Source organism: Coregonus lavaretus (assembly GCF_964263955.1).
Source record: "Coregonus lavaretus genome assembly, chromosome: 4".
Lineage (NCBI taxonomy): Eukaryota > Metazoa > Chordata > Actinopteri > Salmoniformes > Salmonidae > Coregonus > Coregonus lavaretus.
The window spans coordinates 36,623,334-36,642,009 of NC_139991.1; the positions used below are offsets into that span (position 1 = coordinate 36,623,334).

Below are 18,676 nucleotides of genomic sequence, written 5' to 3' on the forward strand. Positions count from 1 at the left end.
CCCTACCTCTGCGGAAGCACAGTTCCCGCTCAGCCTAGTCAAAACTGTTCGCTGCTCTGGCACCCCAATGGTGGAACAAGCTCCCTCACAACGCCAGGACAGCGGAGTCACTCACCACCTTCCGGAGACACTTGAAACCCCACCTCTTTAAGGAAAACATGGGATAGGATAAAGTAATCCTTCTACCCCACCCCAAAGAAAGAAGAAAGAAAAACATATTGTAAAGTGGTTATCCCACTGGCTATAAGGTGAATGCACCAATTTGTAAGTCGCTCTGTATAAGAGCGTCTGCTAAATGACGTAAATGTAAATGTAATATGTCCTTTTCTTCTACCAATTCAAAATAATGTGAATACTTCCACGATTAAGGCTATTGTCTCTGCCATCTCGCTAGCTATCTTGCTACCAGTTACCATGCCAGCTCCCCCTAGGATACCTTCGTTGCGCTCTTTTTATTCCTGCACAAAAGTTGTGGCGGGTAGCTGGCATGGTAACTGGTAGCTAGATAGCTAGCGAGATGGCAATCTAGCTACCAGTTACCATGCCAGCTACCCGCCACAACTTTTGTGCAGGAATAAAAAGAGCGCAACGAAGGTATCCTAGGGGGAGCTGGCATGGTAACTGGTAGCAAGATAGCTAGCGAGATGGCAGAGACAATAGCCTTAATCATGGAAGTAACTAGGTAACGGATTACTTAAAAACTAATGCGTTAGGTTACTAGTTACTACAAAAAAGTAATGAGTACTCTAAAGTCACCCCCAACACTGGTTGTCTTTCTGTCTGTCTGTACTAGTTATAATAATAATAATAATATGCCATTTAGCAGACGCTTTTATCCAAAGCGACTTACAGTCATGCGTGCATACATTTTTGTGTATGGGTGGTCCCGGGGATCGAACCCACTACCTTGGCATTACAAGCGCCGTGCTCTACCAGCTGAGCTACAGAGGACCACCCATACACCACCCATACGCACACCCATACACCATAGTTATGTAATGTGCGTCTGTCCACGAGAGATTACAATATGTTTGACGAGGTTAGCTAATATTAGCCTCATGCTAACAGTGACGTAACAATCAATCAATCAATCACATTTATTTTATAAAGCCTTTTATATGTGTCTTCCAGATATTTGCCTGAAAGTGGTGTCCTCCATAGCAGACAGCCTGTACAACATCCAACTTTTGAGGGAGTTTTCTAATGAGTACCTGAACCGATGCTTCCACCTGCGCCCAGAAGATGTGCTGTATGCTCCCCCAGTGCTGAAGGTGAGCTACCATTCTACTACTTTACCTCAGTGGAGAAACGGAGGCCATCTTTCTTTCTTGATTAACCTCACTCCTTGCTTCCTTCTCAAAGCGCATTGTAGGAGGTCGTCAGAGGGGGAGACCTTCTCTTCCAATGTGTTTCAGAAGGAGATGAGGAAGTGAGGAAATACGAATTGAGAAAGAGACCCTGTTTGAATACTTTTAATGTACATCTCCACTCCCTCCCTTCTGTGATTCAAACTGAATAAGGGGTTCCATTACATGGCTTTCACCTGTCCAATCCTATCAGAACAGTGGCCAGTTCTATATAGAGGGAAGTAGGATGCATCTTTAAAGTATTTGAACAGGACCTCAATGCATTACTAGCAGACATACAGGTAACTGTCAAAGTAAAGGAAACACCAACATAAAGAGTCTTAAAACATCTTAAGGATCGGACCCTTCGTCTCAATTTCCGCCTAAAATGACATACCCAAATCTAACTGCCTGTAGCTCAGGACCTGAAGCAATGATATGCATATTCTTAAAATCAAATCAAATTGAGTGGTCACATACACATGGTTAGCAGATGTTATTGTGAGTGTAGCGAAATGCTTGCGCTTCTAATTCCGACAGTGCAGCAATATCTAGCAAGTAATATCTAACAGTTCTACAACAAAAACCTAATACACACAAATCTAAGTAAAGGAATGGAATAAGAATATATAAATATATGGATGAGCAATGTCATTATCATTATCAGAGTGGTATAGTCTAAGATGCAATAGATAGTATAGAATACAGTATATACAGTTGAAGTCCGAAGTTTACGTACACCTTAGCCAAATACATTTAAGCTCAGTTTTTCACAATTCCTGACATTTAATCCTAGTAAAAATTCCCTGTCTTAGGTCAGTTAGGATCACCACTTTATTTTAATAATGTGAAATGTCAGAATAATAGTAGAGAGAATGATTTCTTTCATCTTATATTTCTTTCATCACATTCCCAGTGGGTCAGAAGTTTACATACACTCAATTAGTATTTGGTAGCATTGCCTTTAAATTGTTTAACTTGGGTCAAACGTTTCAGGTAGCCTTCCACAAGCTTCCCACAATAAGTTTGGCCCATTCCTCCTGACAGAGCTGGTGTAACTGAGTCAGGTTTGTAGGCCTCCTTGCTCGCACATGCTTTTTCAGTTCTGCCCACAAATTGAGGTCAGGGCTTTGTGATGGCCACTCCAATACCTTGACTTTGTTGTCCATTTTGCCACAACTTTGGAAGTATGCTTGGGGTCATTGTCCATTTGGAAGACCCATTTGCGACCAAGCTTTAACTTCCTAACTGATGTCTTGAGATGTTGCTTCAATATATCAACATGATGTTCCTTCCTCATGATGCCATCTATTTTGTGAAGTGCACCAGTCCCTCCTGCAGCAAAGCACCCCCACAGCATGATGCTGCTACCCCTTTTTCCTCCAAACAATGGTCATTATGGCCAAACAGTTCTATTTTTGTTTAATCAGACCAGAGGACATTTCTCCAAAAAGTACGATCTTTGTCACCATGTGCAGTTGCAAACCATAGTCTGTCTTTTTTATGGCGGTTTTGGAGCAGTTGCTTCCTCCTTGCTGAGCGGCCTTTCAGGTTATGTCGATATAGGACTTGTTTTACTGTGGATATACAGTGGGGGAAAAAAGTATTTAGTCAGCCACCAATTGTGCAAGTTCTCCCACTTAAAAAGATGAGAGAGTCCTGTAATTTTCATCATAGGTACACGTCAACTATGACAGACAAAATGAGAGAAAAAAATCCAGAAAATCACATTGTAGGATTTTTAATGAATTTATTTGCAAATTATGGTGGAAAATAAGTATTTGGTCACCTACAAACAAGCAAGATTTGCTCTCACAGACCTGTAACTTCTTCTTTAAGAGGCTCCTCTGTCCTCCACTCGTTACCTGTATTAATGGCACCTGTTTGAACTTGTTATCAGTATAAAAGACACCTGTCCACAACCTCAAACAGTCACACTCCAAACCCCACTATGGCCAAGACCAAAGAGCTGTCAAAGGACACCAGAAACAAAATTGTAGACCTGCACCAGGCTGGGAAGACTGAATCTGCAATAGGTAAGCAGCTTGGTTTGAAGAAATCAACTGTGGGAGCAATTATTAGGAAATGGAAGACCAGACCACTGATAATCTCCCTCAATCTGGGGCTCCACGCAAGATCTCACCCCGTGGGGTCAAAATGATCACAAGATTGGTGAGCAAAAATCCCCAAAACACACGGGGGGACCTAGTGAATGACATGCAGAGAGCTGGGACCAAAGTAACCAAAGTAATCCTCCCGAGTGGCGCAGTGGGCTAAGGCACTGCATAGCAGTGCTAGCTGTGCCACTAGAGATCTTGGTTCAAATCCAGGCTCTGTCATAGCCGGTCGCGACCGGGAGACCCATGGGGCGGCGCACAATTGGCCCAGCGTCGTCCAAGGTAGGGGAGGGAATGACCGGCAGGGATGTAGCTCAGTTGGTAGAGCATGGCGTTTGCAACGCCAGGGTTGTGGGTTCGATTCCCACAGGGGGTATGAAGAAAAAATAAAAAATAAAAATAAAATAACTAACTGTAAGTCGCTCTGGATAAGAGCGTCTGCTAAATGACTAAAATGTAATGTAAATGTAACAAAGCCTATCATCAGTAACACACTACGCCGCCAGGGACTCAAATCCTGCAGTGCCAGACGTGTCCCCCTGCTTAAGCCAGTACATGTCCAGGCCCGTCTGAAGTTTGCTGGAGTGCATTTGGATGATCCAGAAGAGGATTGGGAAAATGTCATATGATCAGATGAAACCAAAATATAACTTTTTGGTAAAAACTCAACTCGTCGTGTTTGGAGGACAAAGAATGCTGAATTGCATCCAAAGAACACCATACCTACTGTGAAGCATGGAGGTGGAAACATCATGCTTTGGGGCTGTTTTTCTGCAAAGGGACCAGGACGACTGATCCGTGTAAAGGAAAGAATGAATGGGGCCATGTATCGTGAGATTTTGAGTGAAAACCTCCTTCCATCAGTAAGGGCATTGAAGATTAAACATGGCTGAGTCTTTCAGCATGACAATGATCCCAAACACACCACCCGGGCAACGAAGGAGTGGCTTCGTAAGAAGCATTTCAAGGTCCTGGAGTGGCCTAGCCAGTCTCCAAATCTCAACCTCATAGAAAATCTTTGGAGGGAGTTGAAAGTCAGTGTTGCCCAGCGACAGCCCCAAAACATCACTGCTCTAGAGGAGATCTGCATGGAGGAATAGGCCAAAATACCAGCAACAGTGTGTGAAAACCTTGTGAAGACTTACAGAAAACGTTTGACCTGTGTCATTGCCAACAAAGGGTATATAACAAAGTATTGAGAAACTTTTGTTATTGACCAAATACTTATTTTCCACCATAATTTGCAAATAAATTCATTAAAAATCCTACAATGTGATTTTCTGGAGAAAAAAAATCTCATTTTGTCTGTCATAGTTGACGTGTACCTATGATTACAGGCCTCTCTCATCTTTTTAAGTGGGAGAACTTGCACAATTGGTGGCTGACTAAATACTTTTTTTCCCCACTGTACAGTGAAAGAAAAAAGTATTTGATCCCCTGCTGATTTTGTACGTTTGCCCACTGACAAAGAAATGATCAGTCTATCATTTTAATGGTAGGTTTATTTGAACAGTGAGAGACAGAATAACAACAACAAAATCCAGAAAAACGCATGTCGAAAATGTTATAAATTGATTTGCATTTTAATGAGGGAAATAAGTATTTGACCCCCTCTCAATTAGAAAGATTTCTGGCTCCCAGGTGTCTTTTATACAGGTAACGAGCTGAGATTAGGAGCACACTCTTAAAGGGAGTGCTCCTAATCTCAGCTTGTTACCTGTATAAAAGACACCTGTCCACAGAAGCAATCAATCAATCAGATTCCAAACTCTACACCATGGCCAAGACCAAAGAGCTCTCCAAGGATCTCAGAGACAAGATTGTAGACCTACACAAGGCTGGAATGGGCTACAAGACCATCGCCAAGCAGCTTGGTGAGAAGGTGACAACAGTTGGTGCGATTATTCGCAAATGGAAGAAACACAAAATAACTGTCAATCTCCCTCGGCCTGGGGCTCCATGCAAGATCTCACCTCGTGGAGTTGCAATGATCATGAGAACGGTGAGGAATCAGCCCAGAACTACACGGGAGGATCTTGTCAATGATCTCAAGGCAGCTGGGACCATAGTCACCAATAAAACAATTGGTAACACAATACTCCGTGAAGGACTGAAATCCTGCAGTGCCCGCAAGGTCCCCCTGCTCAAGAAAGCACATAAACAGGGCCGTCTGAAGTTTGCCAATGAACATCTGAATGATTCAGAGGAGAACTGGGTGAAAGTGTTGTGGTCAGATGAGACCAAAATCGAGCTCTTTGGCATCAACTCAACTCGCCGAGGAGGAATGCTGCCTATGACCCCAAGAACACCATCCCCACCGTCAAACATGGAGGTGGAAACATTATGCTTTGGGGGTGTTTTTCTGCTAAGGGGACAGGACAACTTCACTGCATCAAAGGGACGATGGACGGGGCCATGTACTGTCAAATCTTGGGTGAGAACCTCCTTCCCTCAGCCAGGGCATTGAAAATGGGTCGTGGATGGGTATTCCAGCATGACAAAGACCCAAAACACACGGCCAAGGCAACAAAGGAGTGGCTCAAGAAGAAGCATATTAAGGTCCTGGAATGGCCTAGCCAGTCTCCAGACTTTAATCCCATAGAAAATCTGTGGAGGGATCTGAAGGTTCGAGTTGCCAAACGTCAGCCTCGAAACCTTAATGACTTGGAGAAGATCTGCAAAGAGGAGTGGAACATAATCCCTCCTGAGATGTGTGCAAACCTGGTGGCCAACTACAAGAAACGTCTGACCTCTGTGATTGCCAACAAGGGTTTTGCCACCAAGTACTAAGTCATGTTTTGCAGAGGGGTCAAATACTTATTTCCCTCATTAAAATGCAAATCAATTTATAACATTTTTGACATGCGTTTTTCTGATTTTTTTGTTGTTATTCTGTCTCTCACTGTTCAAATAAACCTACCATTAAAATGATAGACTGATCATGTCTTTGTCAGTGGGCAAACGTAGAAAATCAGCAGGGGATCAAATACTTTTTTCCCTCACTGTAGATACTTTTGTACCTGTTTCCTCCAGCATCTTCACAAGGTCCTTTGCTGTTCTGTTATTGATTTGCACTTTTCGCACCAAAGTACGTTCATCTCTAGGAGACAGAACGCGTCTCCTTCCTGAGCAGTATGACGGCTGCGTGGTCCAATGGTGTTTATACTTGCGTACTATTGTTTGTACAGATGAACGTGGTACCTTCAGGCGTTTGGAAATTGCTGGATGAACCAGATTTCTTTTGATTTTCCCATGATGTGAAGCAAAGAGGCACTGAGTTTGAAGGTAGGCCTTGAAATATATCCACAGGTACACCTCCAATTGACTCAAATTATGTCAATTAGCCTATCAGAAGCTTCTAAAGCCATGACATCATTTTCTGGAATTTTCCAAGCTGTTTAAAGGCACAGTCAACTTAGTGTATGTCAACTTCTGACCCACTGGAATTGTGATACAGTGAAATTATAAGTGAAATAATCTGTCTGTAAACAATTGTTGGAAAAATGACTTGTGTCATGCACAAAGTAGATGTCCTAACCGACTTGCCAAAAATATAGTTTGTTAACAATACATTTGTGGAGTGGTTGAAAAACGAGTTTTAATGACTCCAACCTAAGTGTATGTAAACTTCCGACTTCAACTGTACATATGAGATGGGTAATGCAAGATATGTAAACATTAAAGTGGCATTATTAATGTGACTAGTGTTCCATTTATTAAAGTGGCCAGTGATTTTCAAGTCTGTATGTAGGCAGCAGCCTCTGTGCTAGTGATGGCCATTGAACGGTCTGATGGCCTTGAGATAGAAGCTGTTTTTCAGTCTCTCGGTCCCAGCTTTGATGCACCTGTACTGTCCTCGCCTTCTGGATAATAGCAGGGTGAACAGGCAGTGGCTCGGGTGGTAGTTGTCCTTGATGATCTTTTTGGCCTTCCTGTGACATCGGGTGCTGTAGGTGTCTTGGAGGGCAGGTAGTTTGCCCCCGGTGATGCATTGTGCAGACCGCACCACCCTCTGGAGAGCCCTGCGGTTGTGGGCTGTGCAGTTGCCGTTCCAGGCGGTGATACAGCCCAACAGGATGCTCTCAATTGTGCATCTGTAAAAGTTTGGGTTTTAGGTGACAAGCCAAATTTCTTTAGCCTCCTGAGTTTAAAATCAAATCAAATTTTATTGGCACATGGGCCGAATACAACAGGTGCAGACATTACAGTGAAATGCTTACTTACAGCCCTTAGCCAAACAGTGCATTTATTTTTAATAAAAAAAGTAAAATATATATATATATACAGGGGGGTACCGGTGCAGAGTCAATGTGCGGGGGCACCGGCTAGTTGAGGTAGTTGAAGTAATATGTACATGTGGGTAGAGTTAAAGTGACTATGCATAAATAATTAACAGAGTAGCAGCAGCGTAAAAAGATGTGGTTGGGGGCAGTGCAAATAGTCTGGGTAGCCATGATGTTGTTCAGGAGTCTTATGGCTTGGGGGTCGAAGCTGTTGAGAAGTATTTTGGACCTAGACTTGGCACTCCAGTACCGCTTGCCATGCGGTAGCAGAGAGAACAGTCTATGACTTGGAGTTGGAGTCGTGCCTGGCCATGCAGTCATGGGTGAACAGGGAGTACAGGAGGGGACTGAGCACGCACCCCTGAGGGGCCCCTGTGTTGAGGATAAGTGTGGCAGATGTGTTGTTACCTACCCTTACCACCTGGGGGCGGCCCGTCAGGAAGTCCAGGATCCAGTTGCAGAGGGAGGTGTTTAGTCCCAGGATCCTTAGCTTAGTGATGAGCTTTGAGGGCACTATGGTGTTGAATGCTGAGCTTTAGTCAATGAATAGCATTCTCACGTAGGTGTTCCTATTGTCCAGATGGGAAAGGGCAGTGTGGAGTGCAATAGAGATTGCATCATCTGTGGATCTGTTGGGGCGGTATGCAAATTGGAGTGGGTCTAGGCTTTCTGGGATAATGGTGTTGATGTGAGCCATGACCAGCCTTTCAAAGCACTTCATGGCTACAGACGTCATTGCTACGGGTCGGTAGTCATTTAGGCAGGTTATCTTAGTGTCCTTGGTCACGGGGACTATGGTGGTCTGCTTGAAACATGTTGGTATTACAGACTCAGTCAGGGACATGTTGAAAATGTCAGTGAAGACACTTGCCAGTTGGTCAGCACATGCTCGGAGTACACGTCCTGGTAATCCGTCTGGCCCTGCGGCCTTGTGAATGTTGACCTGCTTAAAAGTCTTACTCACATTTAGTTTTTGCTCATAAGCAGGAATCAGGAGGATATAGTTATGGTCAGATTTGCCAAATGGAGGGCGAGGGAGAGCTTTGTATGCATCTCTGTGTGTGGAGTAAAGGTGGTCTATATATTTTTTTCCTCTGGTTGCAGAGACGCTGTTGCGCCTTCTTCACCACACTGTCTGTGTGGGTGGACCATTTCAGTTTGTCAGTGATATGTACGCAGAGGAACTTAAAACTTTCCACCTTCTCCACTGCTGTCCCGTCGATGTGGATAGGGGGGTACTCCCTCTGCTGTTTCCTGAAGTCCACGATCATCTCCTTTGTTTTTTTTACGTTGAGTGAGAGGTTATATTCCTGACACCACACTCCGAGCTCTCACCTCCTCCCTGTAGGCTGTCTCATCGTTGTTGGTAATCAAGCCTACTACTTTTGTGTTGTCTGCAAACTTGATGATTGAGTTGGAGGTGTGCATGGCTACGCAGTCATGGGTGAACAGGGAGTACAGGAGGGGGCTGAGCACACACCCTTGTTGGGGCCCCAGTGTTGTGGATCAACGAAGTGGAGATGTTGTTTCCTACCTTCACCAACTGGGGGCGGCCCGTCAGGAAGTCCAGGACCCAATTGCACAGGGCGGGGTTGAGACCTAGGCCCTCAAGCTTGATGATGAGCTTGGAGAGTACTATGGTGTTGAATGCTGAGCTATAGTCAATGAACAGCATTCTTACATAGATATTCCTCTTGTCCAGATGGGATAGGGCAGTGTGCAGGCGATTGCATCGTCTGTGGACCTATTGGGGCAGTATGCAAATTGAAGTGGGTCTAGGGTGACCGGTAAGGTGGAGGTGATATGATCCTTGACTAGTCTCTCAAAGCACTTCATGATGACAGAAGTGAGTGCTACGGGGTGATAGACATTTAGTGCAGTTATCTTTGCATTCTTGGGTACAGGAACAATGGTTGTCATCTTGAAGCATGTGGGGACAGCAGACTGGGATAGGGAGAGATTGAATATGTAAAATTATATTTGAAAGGAAACACTTTGAAGTTTGTGGAAATGTAAAATTAATGTAGGAGAATATAACACATTAGAACTGGTAAAAGAACATGCGTTTTCTATTATTATTTTTGCATCTTTGAAATGCAAAAGAAAGGCCATAATTGATCTAGGAAGATGGGTGTAATATAGATGTTGTCCAGAAGAGGGCAGCAATGTGTGCAAAGTTTCAGACTGATACATTCAAGAATGAGAGTCTCCCAGGTGTCCCTCACGAGTTTTCCCAAATGTACCCAAGTGGCCGAATTGGTCAATTGATACATTTCCACGTACATAACTATAGAGAACATACAAAAATCCTATGGTAATAAAAAATTAAAGTTTACACACTCCCAGGAATGTCATACATGATGGATCATTAGCCACCCTACATAAAATGTACTAACCTTCACACCTCTAGATGGCCGGGCGGGGGTGGGTGTGGAGCCAGAGACAGCAGAGGGGTCAGACTGGAAAAGCCAGTTCCTACATTTGAAAGAGTGGGGGATGAAGGACTTGAATGTGGTGTCTTTAAAGTTGGCTCCAATAGGTCATCTTACTTTCTACCGCTATTGAGGATAAAAATAAAAATCCGTTAGAACTCAAGTTTACTATTACTTATTTGATTAAAAATGTATTTTAGCAGGGGGTGAGCACTGCGTCAATACATCAAATACGCAACACATATCTATAAACATATATATACTATATAGAGTATCTGGAACACAATCACTATAATGAAATATGCGAATCAAATCAAATGTATTGGTCACATACACATGGTTAGCAGATGTTATTGCGAGTGTAGAGAAACGCTTGTGCAGCAAAATCTAGCAAGTAATATCTAACAGTTCCACAACAAATACCTAATACACACAAATCTAGGTAAAAGAATGGAATAAGAATATATAAATATATGGATGAGCAATGTCATTGTCAGAGCGGCATAGGCTAAGATGCAATAGATAGTATAGAATACAGTATATACATATGAGATGGGTAATGCAAGATATGTAATACATAGTACACAGCGTTGTACGAGATCTTCAGTTTCTTGGCAATTTCTCGCATGGAATAGCCTTCATTTCTCAGAACAAGAATAGACTGACGAGTTTCAGAAGAAAGTTATTTGTTTCTGGCCATTTTGAGCCTGTAATCGAACCCACAATTGCTGATGCTCCAGATTCTCAAGAAGTCCAGTTTATTGCTTCTTTAATCAGCACAACAGTTTTCAGCTGTGCTAACATAATTGCAAAAGGGTTTTCTAATGATCAATTAGCCTTTTAAAATGATAAACTTGGATTAGCAAACACAACGCGGTATTGGAACACAGGACTGATGGTTGCTGATAATGGGCCTCTGTACGCCTATGTAGATATTCCATAAAAGATCTGCCCTTTCCAGCTACAATAGCCATTTACAACATTAACAATGTCTACACTGTATTTTGGATCAATTTGATGTTATTTTAATGGACAAAAAAATTGCTTTTCTTTCGAAAACAAGGACATTTCTAAGTGACCCCAAACATTTGAACGGTAGTGTATATAGAAATGAAAGACAAATATCTTAAACGCATTTGCAACCATTTAAACAACTGTATTAGCATGAGAAGCAAAAACGTATTTTACTTACTGATATAAAAAAGTAACGTTACCTTCTCCGTCCAATCTTTCTTGCGCGCAGGACTCCTCGTGTCACTCTCCCGGTCAGTTTCTGCAATAATCTCATCCAAATGTGTATTCTTGAAGTTCGATTTAGCGTTTATACTCTTAGTAGCCATGTTGTACTTTTTAAGTTTTGAGAAACTTTGTAGAAGAAAGCGAGTGTTGCGTAACTTAAACTCCTTTGTGTCCTGTGGATTGTCAATGGAGAATGAATCGCGTTGTGCGCAGCCATAGGACAATTGCTGTTACTCCTACAAAGGGCCATAACATACTAATGTAAAGCCCAGCTCATTGGCTATCTAGCTAGCTATGTTTCAAAACGATAGGTGGTCATTGGACCAAAAGACTGTCAATCAAGCGTAATGATGTCTGTCCTTCGTGGGATAATATATGTGTTGTGTAGCCAATACGTAATGTATATACGTAATGTAAACAAAGTTTGGTTGCCTTCTAGAGTGTCTGAGGATTGCAAAGAAACCGAACTTGACCGGGTGAAACAAGGTTTAGTCGTTTAGACTTCATAGATTGTTTTGTTGGAAGTTGAAAGAGTCGGAATTCATGTATACGACATGGATTGTGTTAGGATATAAAAATGGATTTTATCAAACATAACTACGCTACATTTTATCTCTGGGACCCTCAGGATAACAAATGTGAGCAAGATTACTGAATGTCAGTACATTATATACCATCAGAGGTGAATGTATCAAACCAGTTGCCTTGATAAGTGTTTTGTTGTTGTGCACTATCCTCAAACAATAGCATGGTATTTTTTTGCTGTAATAGCTACTGTAAATTAGACACTGCAGTTAGATTAACAATCATTTAAGCTTACTGACCATATAAGACATGTCTATGTCCCGGAAAGTTGGCTTTTGTTTACAACGCCATTCTAGTCAAATATCGCATATTGAACAGCAACTGCCGATTTCGAGACACTGATCCAGTAGAGGTTTAATAGGGATTTGAGCCAGAACAGCGTAAATGCACCTTGGCATAGATTCTATAAGTGTTTAGAACTCTATTGGAGGGATGCGACACCATTCTTCCACGAGAAATTCCATAATTTTGTGTTTTGTTGATGGTCGTGGAATGCGCTGTCTCAATATGCTATGTATCACTCATTTACTTAAGTGTTTCCATTATTTTGGCAGTTACCTGTATTTAAACACTCTCCGGTGTTGTGGTGTTGACTCTTGTTTCATGACATCTTTCCCCAGCACAATGTCATGGTGTTCATCGCAGAGTTATTCTGGTGGTTTGAGATCCTCAAGCCCGAATTTGTCCAGCCCCGGGACTTGCAAGAAGTCAAAGACGGTACAGACGTTGTATTTTTCTTCTTATGTTATTTCAATAATGTATTATTTTACACTTTTGTATAATATGTGATATTGTCTTTCATTCATCCAGAGCCAATGGTTTCATCAGATGTTTTTGAATTAGTCTCATAAGAACACTAACCTATAAGGTTCCTCAGAGTTTTGATTGACACTCTTTGCCACCAATCTCATAGTGAGGTCACTGCTGCAGCCCAAGAATTCCCACCCCCATGTCGCCATCTCCAACGCTACCAAACGCAGCTTCCTGGCCACACCCGGCTCTCCTGACGTCATAACAACGTCCCAAAGCCCAGATATCTGTAACAGGTACTACCTGAAACTCTGTCCACTTTTCTGTCAGTCTGTTTCTGTCTGTCTGTTATCTTAGTTTTCTGCTAGGATTGGAATGAGCCTTTGCTCACCTGTGTGTGCGCGCGTTGCATGTGTGTACACGTTGCATGTATGCACATGTATGTGTACCTGTGTGTGTGCGGGCGTGCTTGTGTGTGTCAGGGTTTCCGTTAGCCGGTAATTAGGAGCACATTCCCTTTAAGAGTGTGCTCCTAATCTCAGCTCGTTACCTGTATAAAAGACACCTGGGAGCCAGATATCTTTCTGATTGAGAGGGGGTCAAATACTTATTTCCGTCATTAAAATGCAAATCAATTTATAACATTTTTGACATGCGTTTTTCTGGATTTTTTTGTTGTTATTCTGTCTCTCACTGTTCAAATAAACCCACCATTAAAATTATAGACTGATCATGTCTTTGTCAGTGGGCAAACGTACAAAATCAGCAAGGGATCAAATACTTTTTTTCCCTATACTGTATCTCCTGGATACAGGACAAACACTTCAAAACCTTGTTTCTTATGATTAATTTTTTGACTGTCTTTTTTGCCATTTATTCAATGTGTTTCTCTGGGCTGTAGTAGTAAAGGCCATATTCAATATTTTATCAAATCATTTTTGTATATATATTTTTTATACCTAAAGGATCCAACAATTAAAAATCAAATAGCTAAATGATCCATAGTATGACCATCTTTTTCAAACAATTCCATGTGTCAGCTTAGAACCCTTGGTAATCGCTGCAATATAGCCTGTTCAAAACGTTTGTGTTTCATTCTGTTTTCTTCAGCCAAATTAAGTTCCAACTGTAATGTTGTGTTTGCCGCAGTATAATATCCTGCTCGTATTTTCCCGATAAACAATGGCTTGACTTACTTTTTATGTTACCCTAATAAAGTTTAGAAGCTTTTGTGAAGGTTTGGTGTGGCTATTAGCCTATTATACTGCAGGCCTATGAAATGAAGGCACTGCGCACCGGCGCTCCAACTGACCGACAGTTTAACTTAAGGTGAGGAAGAATGTTTTAGGCCTACCAGAGTTACTTCTATAATCGAACAATATAATGCTTATCTTTATAAACAATATTCTAATGGAAAATTCACAAATTCGCCTCCTTCTGTATGCCTATATCTGTATAGCAGACGCGAGTAGCTGACAAGTATAAAGAAATTAATGTCGGTGTCGTAGAATGCCACCGGCATATCTCGATCTCTCTCTCTCTCTCTGGGGCTAGGCCTAAGCTTCTCATCCTTTATATTTATTTGTTAAAATATTAATATAATACAGTGGACGCCTAAGCCAATAGGCCTATGCATGCAATGCCCTGACGCATTTAGTGCTTAAATCTCTGACAGCTGAACCGTGATGTGGACAACTATTGCTTTAGTAAAGTAAAAACCAATAAAACAACAGGCTATAAGGTTTTGCATATGCTACACATCGAAACACATGTTTTTAAGGACATGTAAATGTGGCTCATTTTGCCAATATCCCTCGTTTATTGATGGTGCTGGCTGCGTGGGTGGGTGGCCTAATGGGTTACACACCCAATGCATATGGATGACCGGTACATTTCTCAAATGTCCGATTAAATTAAAATCTTCCCGGTCAATTGTCCCGCGCCAAATTTCCCTGACGGAAACCCTGGTGTGTGCGTGTTTGGGAAACTATAATGGCGATTTGTTTCCTTTGCAGTACCAAAGTCAGTCCTGCGTCTAGCCCCTCACACTCATTGCTCCCTCTGAGACAGAGGCAACAGATGTCCATACAGGAGGATGACGCCTCAGGTAAGATCAACTTGAACTGTACTGTGCTAGCTTGGATATTTTATTTTCACATTGTCCTTTTTATGCGTAACTAGGCAAGCCCAGCACAGCTTGGCTTGGCTTGGTTTGGCTCGATAGTGTGAATCTGGCATTTATTTTACCTTTATTTAAGCAGGGAGACACCATTGAGACCAGGGTCTCTTTCACAAGGGAGCCCTGCATATTCAATTTCATAAGACAAAATCAAAAACAATATAAAAAAAGTAAAATACAGCACAACACAAATATTCAAGAAAAACAATGACATTCCTCAGTAAGAAGGTCCCCAATCAATATTTTTAATTGCCAGAGTGGCACCAAAACATCCAATTGTAATTGATTTTGTATTTGGTTTCAGCAATGAGGTTCTTTTAAAATAAAAGCGGATTGACCTAGTTCAGTGGAGACTTGAGGATCCTTGAGTTAACCAACATGAGAAGGACAATATCAGACTTATAGTCGTGCTGTAAATTAGTCAAGTTCATTTTCACTAATGAGTAATGCTCATCACATTTTGATTTAATCTAGTTTGAAGGCTAATGTCACAAAGGCTGATACATAAATAAGGCTTATGTTTAATATTTTGTGTCTGTGTTTAGGGCAGAGAAACAGGTCCAACTCTCTGTCACGTGTGGACGGTCAAGTTCAGGGGTCAATCCTGGCCTGGCCAGAGACGAGACCGAGGTGAGTGGTTAATTTAACATTTCAGTCATGTATACTGAAGCGAGAGAAAAGAAAAGAGAGATTTCCAGTATGTGCATTCAACTAGGGTAGGTGAACGACAACAGTGTCCATTCATACTTCTCAGAACCCTTTCCAATTGCATATTCAAGTTCACCTCTGTTAGATAGTGATGTGTGGCAACATCATGGTCTTGCCTTGATCCTTCTCATCTCCCACTCTCTCCCCTCCCCACCCAGACCCCTGTCCCAGCCGGTGCCCTACGCCCTCCACTTCCCCCTGGAGGGAGAGGGCAATCGCCTGAGCCTGGCCCGCTCCATCAGCAAGGACAGACTGGGATCCAACATCATCAGCATCACCCCCAAACACATGATTGGGGGGATGGGGGTGGGTGTCCAACTGGTTCCCCGCAGGCTCAACGGCCAGGACATGATGGGACACATCCGCTTCAAGGAGGAGGAGGAGGAAGGGCTGGTGACCATCTTCAACCCGGCGGGTCTGGCCAGGTGCTACGGCCCCCGTGCCACCCCCGAGAGTGATGACATGGAGCAGGACGACCTGGAGGTCCAGAGTGTGGTGACCTCCAGAGTGTCCAGCGCTCTGCACGCCTCCTGCCTCGCTGTCCCTCACCCCGACCCCCAGGCTGAGAGTTTCTACCTGGAGCCCCTGATGCCAGCCATTTTTAAGCCCGCCAAAGAGAAGAGCGTCAGCCTGAACAAGGAGGAGGAAAGCGGGGAGAGTAGAAGCAAAGCGGGCCTTAAGAGAACCACTGAGGGTCTTAACTGCACGTTCACCCCCATCCCCAATGCGGAGCCCACCTCAGGTCCCCTTACACCACCCACGAAGGGGAGTACGGGTTCTTCTCAGCCCGCTCTGATGGGGGCAGCAGAGCCCGCCACCAGGGAGCAGTCCTGTGGCTTTTTCCTCCACCTGTCACCGGAGCCCGGGGACCAGACGACGCACCTCTTGGGGCTGGCACCGCGCCACAGCCCCTTCCCCACCGGCATTACTACAGCTTGGGTTGGCCGGGACACATACTCTGAGATTGCCAACCTGGAGGAGGAGGAGGAGGAGGATCAGATGGAGCTTGCCAAGGAAGTGCTGAGGAGGGTCAGGGGGAAGTGCCTGGGAGAGGGAGGGGAGGGCAAAGGGGAACCGAAGGGGGGTGAGGGCGAGTCGGCCAAGCTCCGGGAGGACATGAAGGTGTGCGAGCACGAGGATAAGGAAGACCTGGAGGCATGGAGCGGCCCGTCCAGCCCTTGCCTTAGCACGGCGTCCTGGGCCAGCTGCGTGTGCAGCAGCGGCAGCGTGCGGATGACCAGCTTTGCAGAGCGCAAGCTCCACCGAAAGGTCAGCAGCTTTCCCGACAGCTGCTCCAATAACAGCAGCTCCCAGAAGACCACGCCCGACGGCTCAGAGAGCGCCCCCTACACCCTAGGAGGCTTGTGGTGCCTGCAGGCTCCTAGCCCATGTCGGCTGGCTAAAGACGCCGCTTTGCGGGTGGGGAAGGAGGGCGGCACCACCAATGTCCTGGCCTCAGAGCTGGTGCAGCTCCACATGCAGCTGGAGGAGCAGCGGCGCGCCATAGAGCACCAGAAGAAGAAGATGGAGACCATATCGGCGCGCCAGCGCCTCAAGCTGGGCAAGGCTGCCTTCCTCAACATTGTCAAGAAGGGGGGTGGCAAGAGCGACACGCTGCCCCAGCCCCTCAAACACCTGGAGACCCAATATAAGACGGCCAGCAAGGACTGCAGGGACGACTCGTGTTTGGATGTCCTGAGGGGTCAGGGGAAGGATGGACAGCAGCAGAGGGACAGGGACAACAAAACAAACCGTGGTGGTGCAGGGCCACTGGACGAGGCGGGGGCCGAGCCAGACCTGAGCGAGTGTAGCCGCTCCATAGAGTTGCTGAATGAAGCCATCGGCGCCATTCAGCAACAGATGATGCAGCTGTCTCTACAGCAGGACCGTCTGATGAAGCAGAGCGTCCAGTCACCCCTAGGGGTCCCGCCTGCCGCCTCCCTTCTATTCCTACCCTCTGCCCCTGCATCTGCCCCTACACCCACCCAAGACACCTCTTCAACCCCTTCCTCAGCCTCCTCCGCTACCTCCACCGCTGACACAGACTCCAAATTCCACCCGGCCGTGCATTTCGTGGAGACCATCACCACCGCTCTGCCCACCCGCCGCCCTCCCAAACTAAGCTCCGGCTGCAGCCGCAGCACCAGGACCAAACCCTCCGAACTCAAACTGACCAAGGAGAATGGCAGGCCGGCCTCCAAGACCGGCACCCCCGCATCCAACACAGACCCTAAACGCGCCCCAGGGTGGCACACCACCTCCCGAGGGGAGCAGGATAGGGACTGGAGTCAGAACAGCAGCCCCACCTGCGTGATATTCGCAGAGAGCCCCAGGGCCTTGGAGAGAGGCACGCTCCGTAGCACCACCTTCAAGATCAGAGATGAGGCCAACCAGCGCAGCCACAGAGACTGGCCCACCCTTACCCCTAAGCATCCCCCCCCTGAGGATTCAACCCCCTATGGCACCCCTCTCACACCCCACTGTGTGGACGTGGCTGAGGGGCTGGAGGGGCGGGAGCGTAGCGGCTCGGGGAAGGAGAATGAGCCCGGCGAGGAGGTAGGTCGAGGGAAGGGCCAGCTGATCGAGGTAGACCTGTCCGACCTGAAGGAACCATCGGAGGAAGGAGGCTCTGATATAGGGGACACCTCGGCAGACGGAGAACAGAAGTCGGGACTGGGTTTCTTCTTCAAGGTAGGAATTTTACTAAGGGTGGCTGCATCTCAATAGTCTGAAATCGCTATCTCTACTCGTCTGAAGTAATGAATTTCCCCTTGAGGGACAATACATTTGTATTAAGGCTGTCAAAGTTAACGTGTTCATGACAGTTAACTTTTACAATTGTATTTGATTTTTTGAATTTGGTAAAGGGTTGGTGAAAAACCCTTAAAGGTCCAATGCGGACGTTTTTATCTCGATATCAAATACTTTCTGGGTAACAATTAAGTACCTTAGTGTGATTGTTTTCAATTAAAATGGTCCAAATGAAATAAAAATAGCTTCTCAAGCAAGAATTTAGCTAGGACTGTCTGGGAGTGGT

General features: G+C 44.7%; 1 protein-coding gene across 2 annotated transcripts in view; it reads left to right on the plus strand.

The window, feature by feature from the left end:
- The window catches only part of LOC311127651 (calmodulin-regulated spectrin-associated protein 1-B-like), a 190,689-nt gene that overhangs the window by 154,035 nt on the left and 17,978 nt on the right, over positions 1 to 18,676 (plus strand). For both annotated transcript variants that reach the window (XM_084159485.1, XM_084159486.1), the window contains 6 exons: positions 1,132 to 1,271; positions 12,623 to 12,719; positions 12,916 to 13,048; positions 14,768 to 14,859; positions 15,477 to 15,561; positions 15,798 to 18,330. In XM_084159485.1, the coding sequence (XP_084015611.1) occupies positions 1,132 to 1,271; positions 12,623 to 12,719; positions 12,916 to 13,048; positions 14,768 to 14,859; positions 15,477 to 15,561; positions 15,798 to 18,330 (3,080 nt within the window). The remainder of the gene's footprint in view (positions 1 to 1,131; positions 1,272 to 12,622; positions 12,720 to 12,915; positions 13,049 to 14,767; positions 14,860 to 15,476; positions 15,562 to 15,797; positions 18,331 to 18,676) is intronic.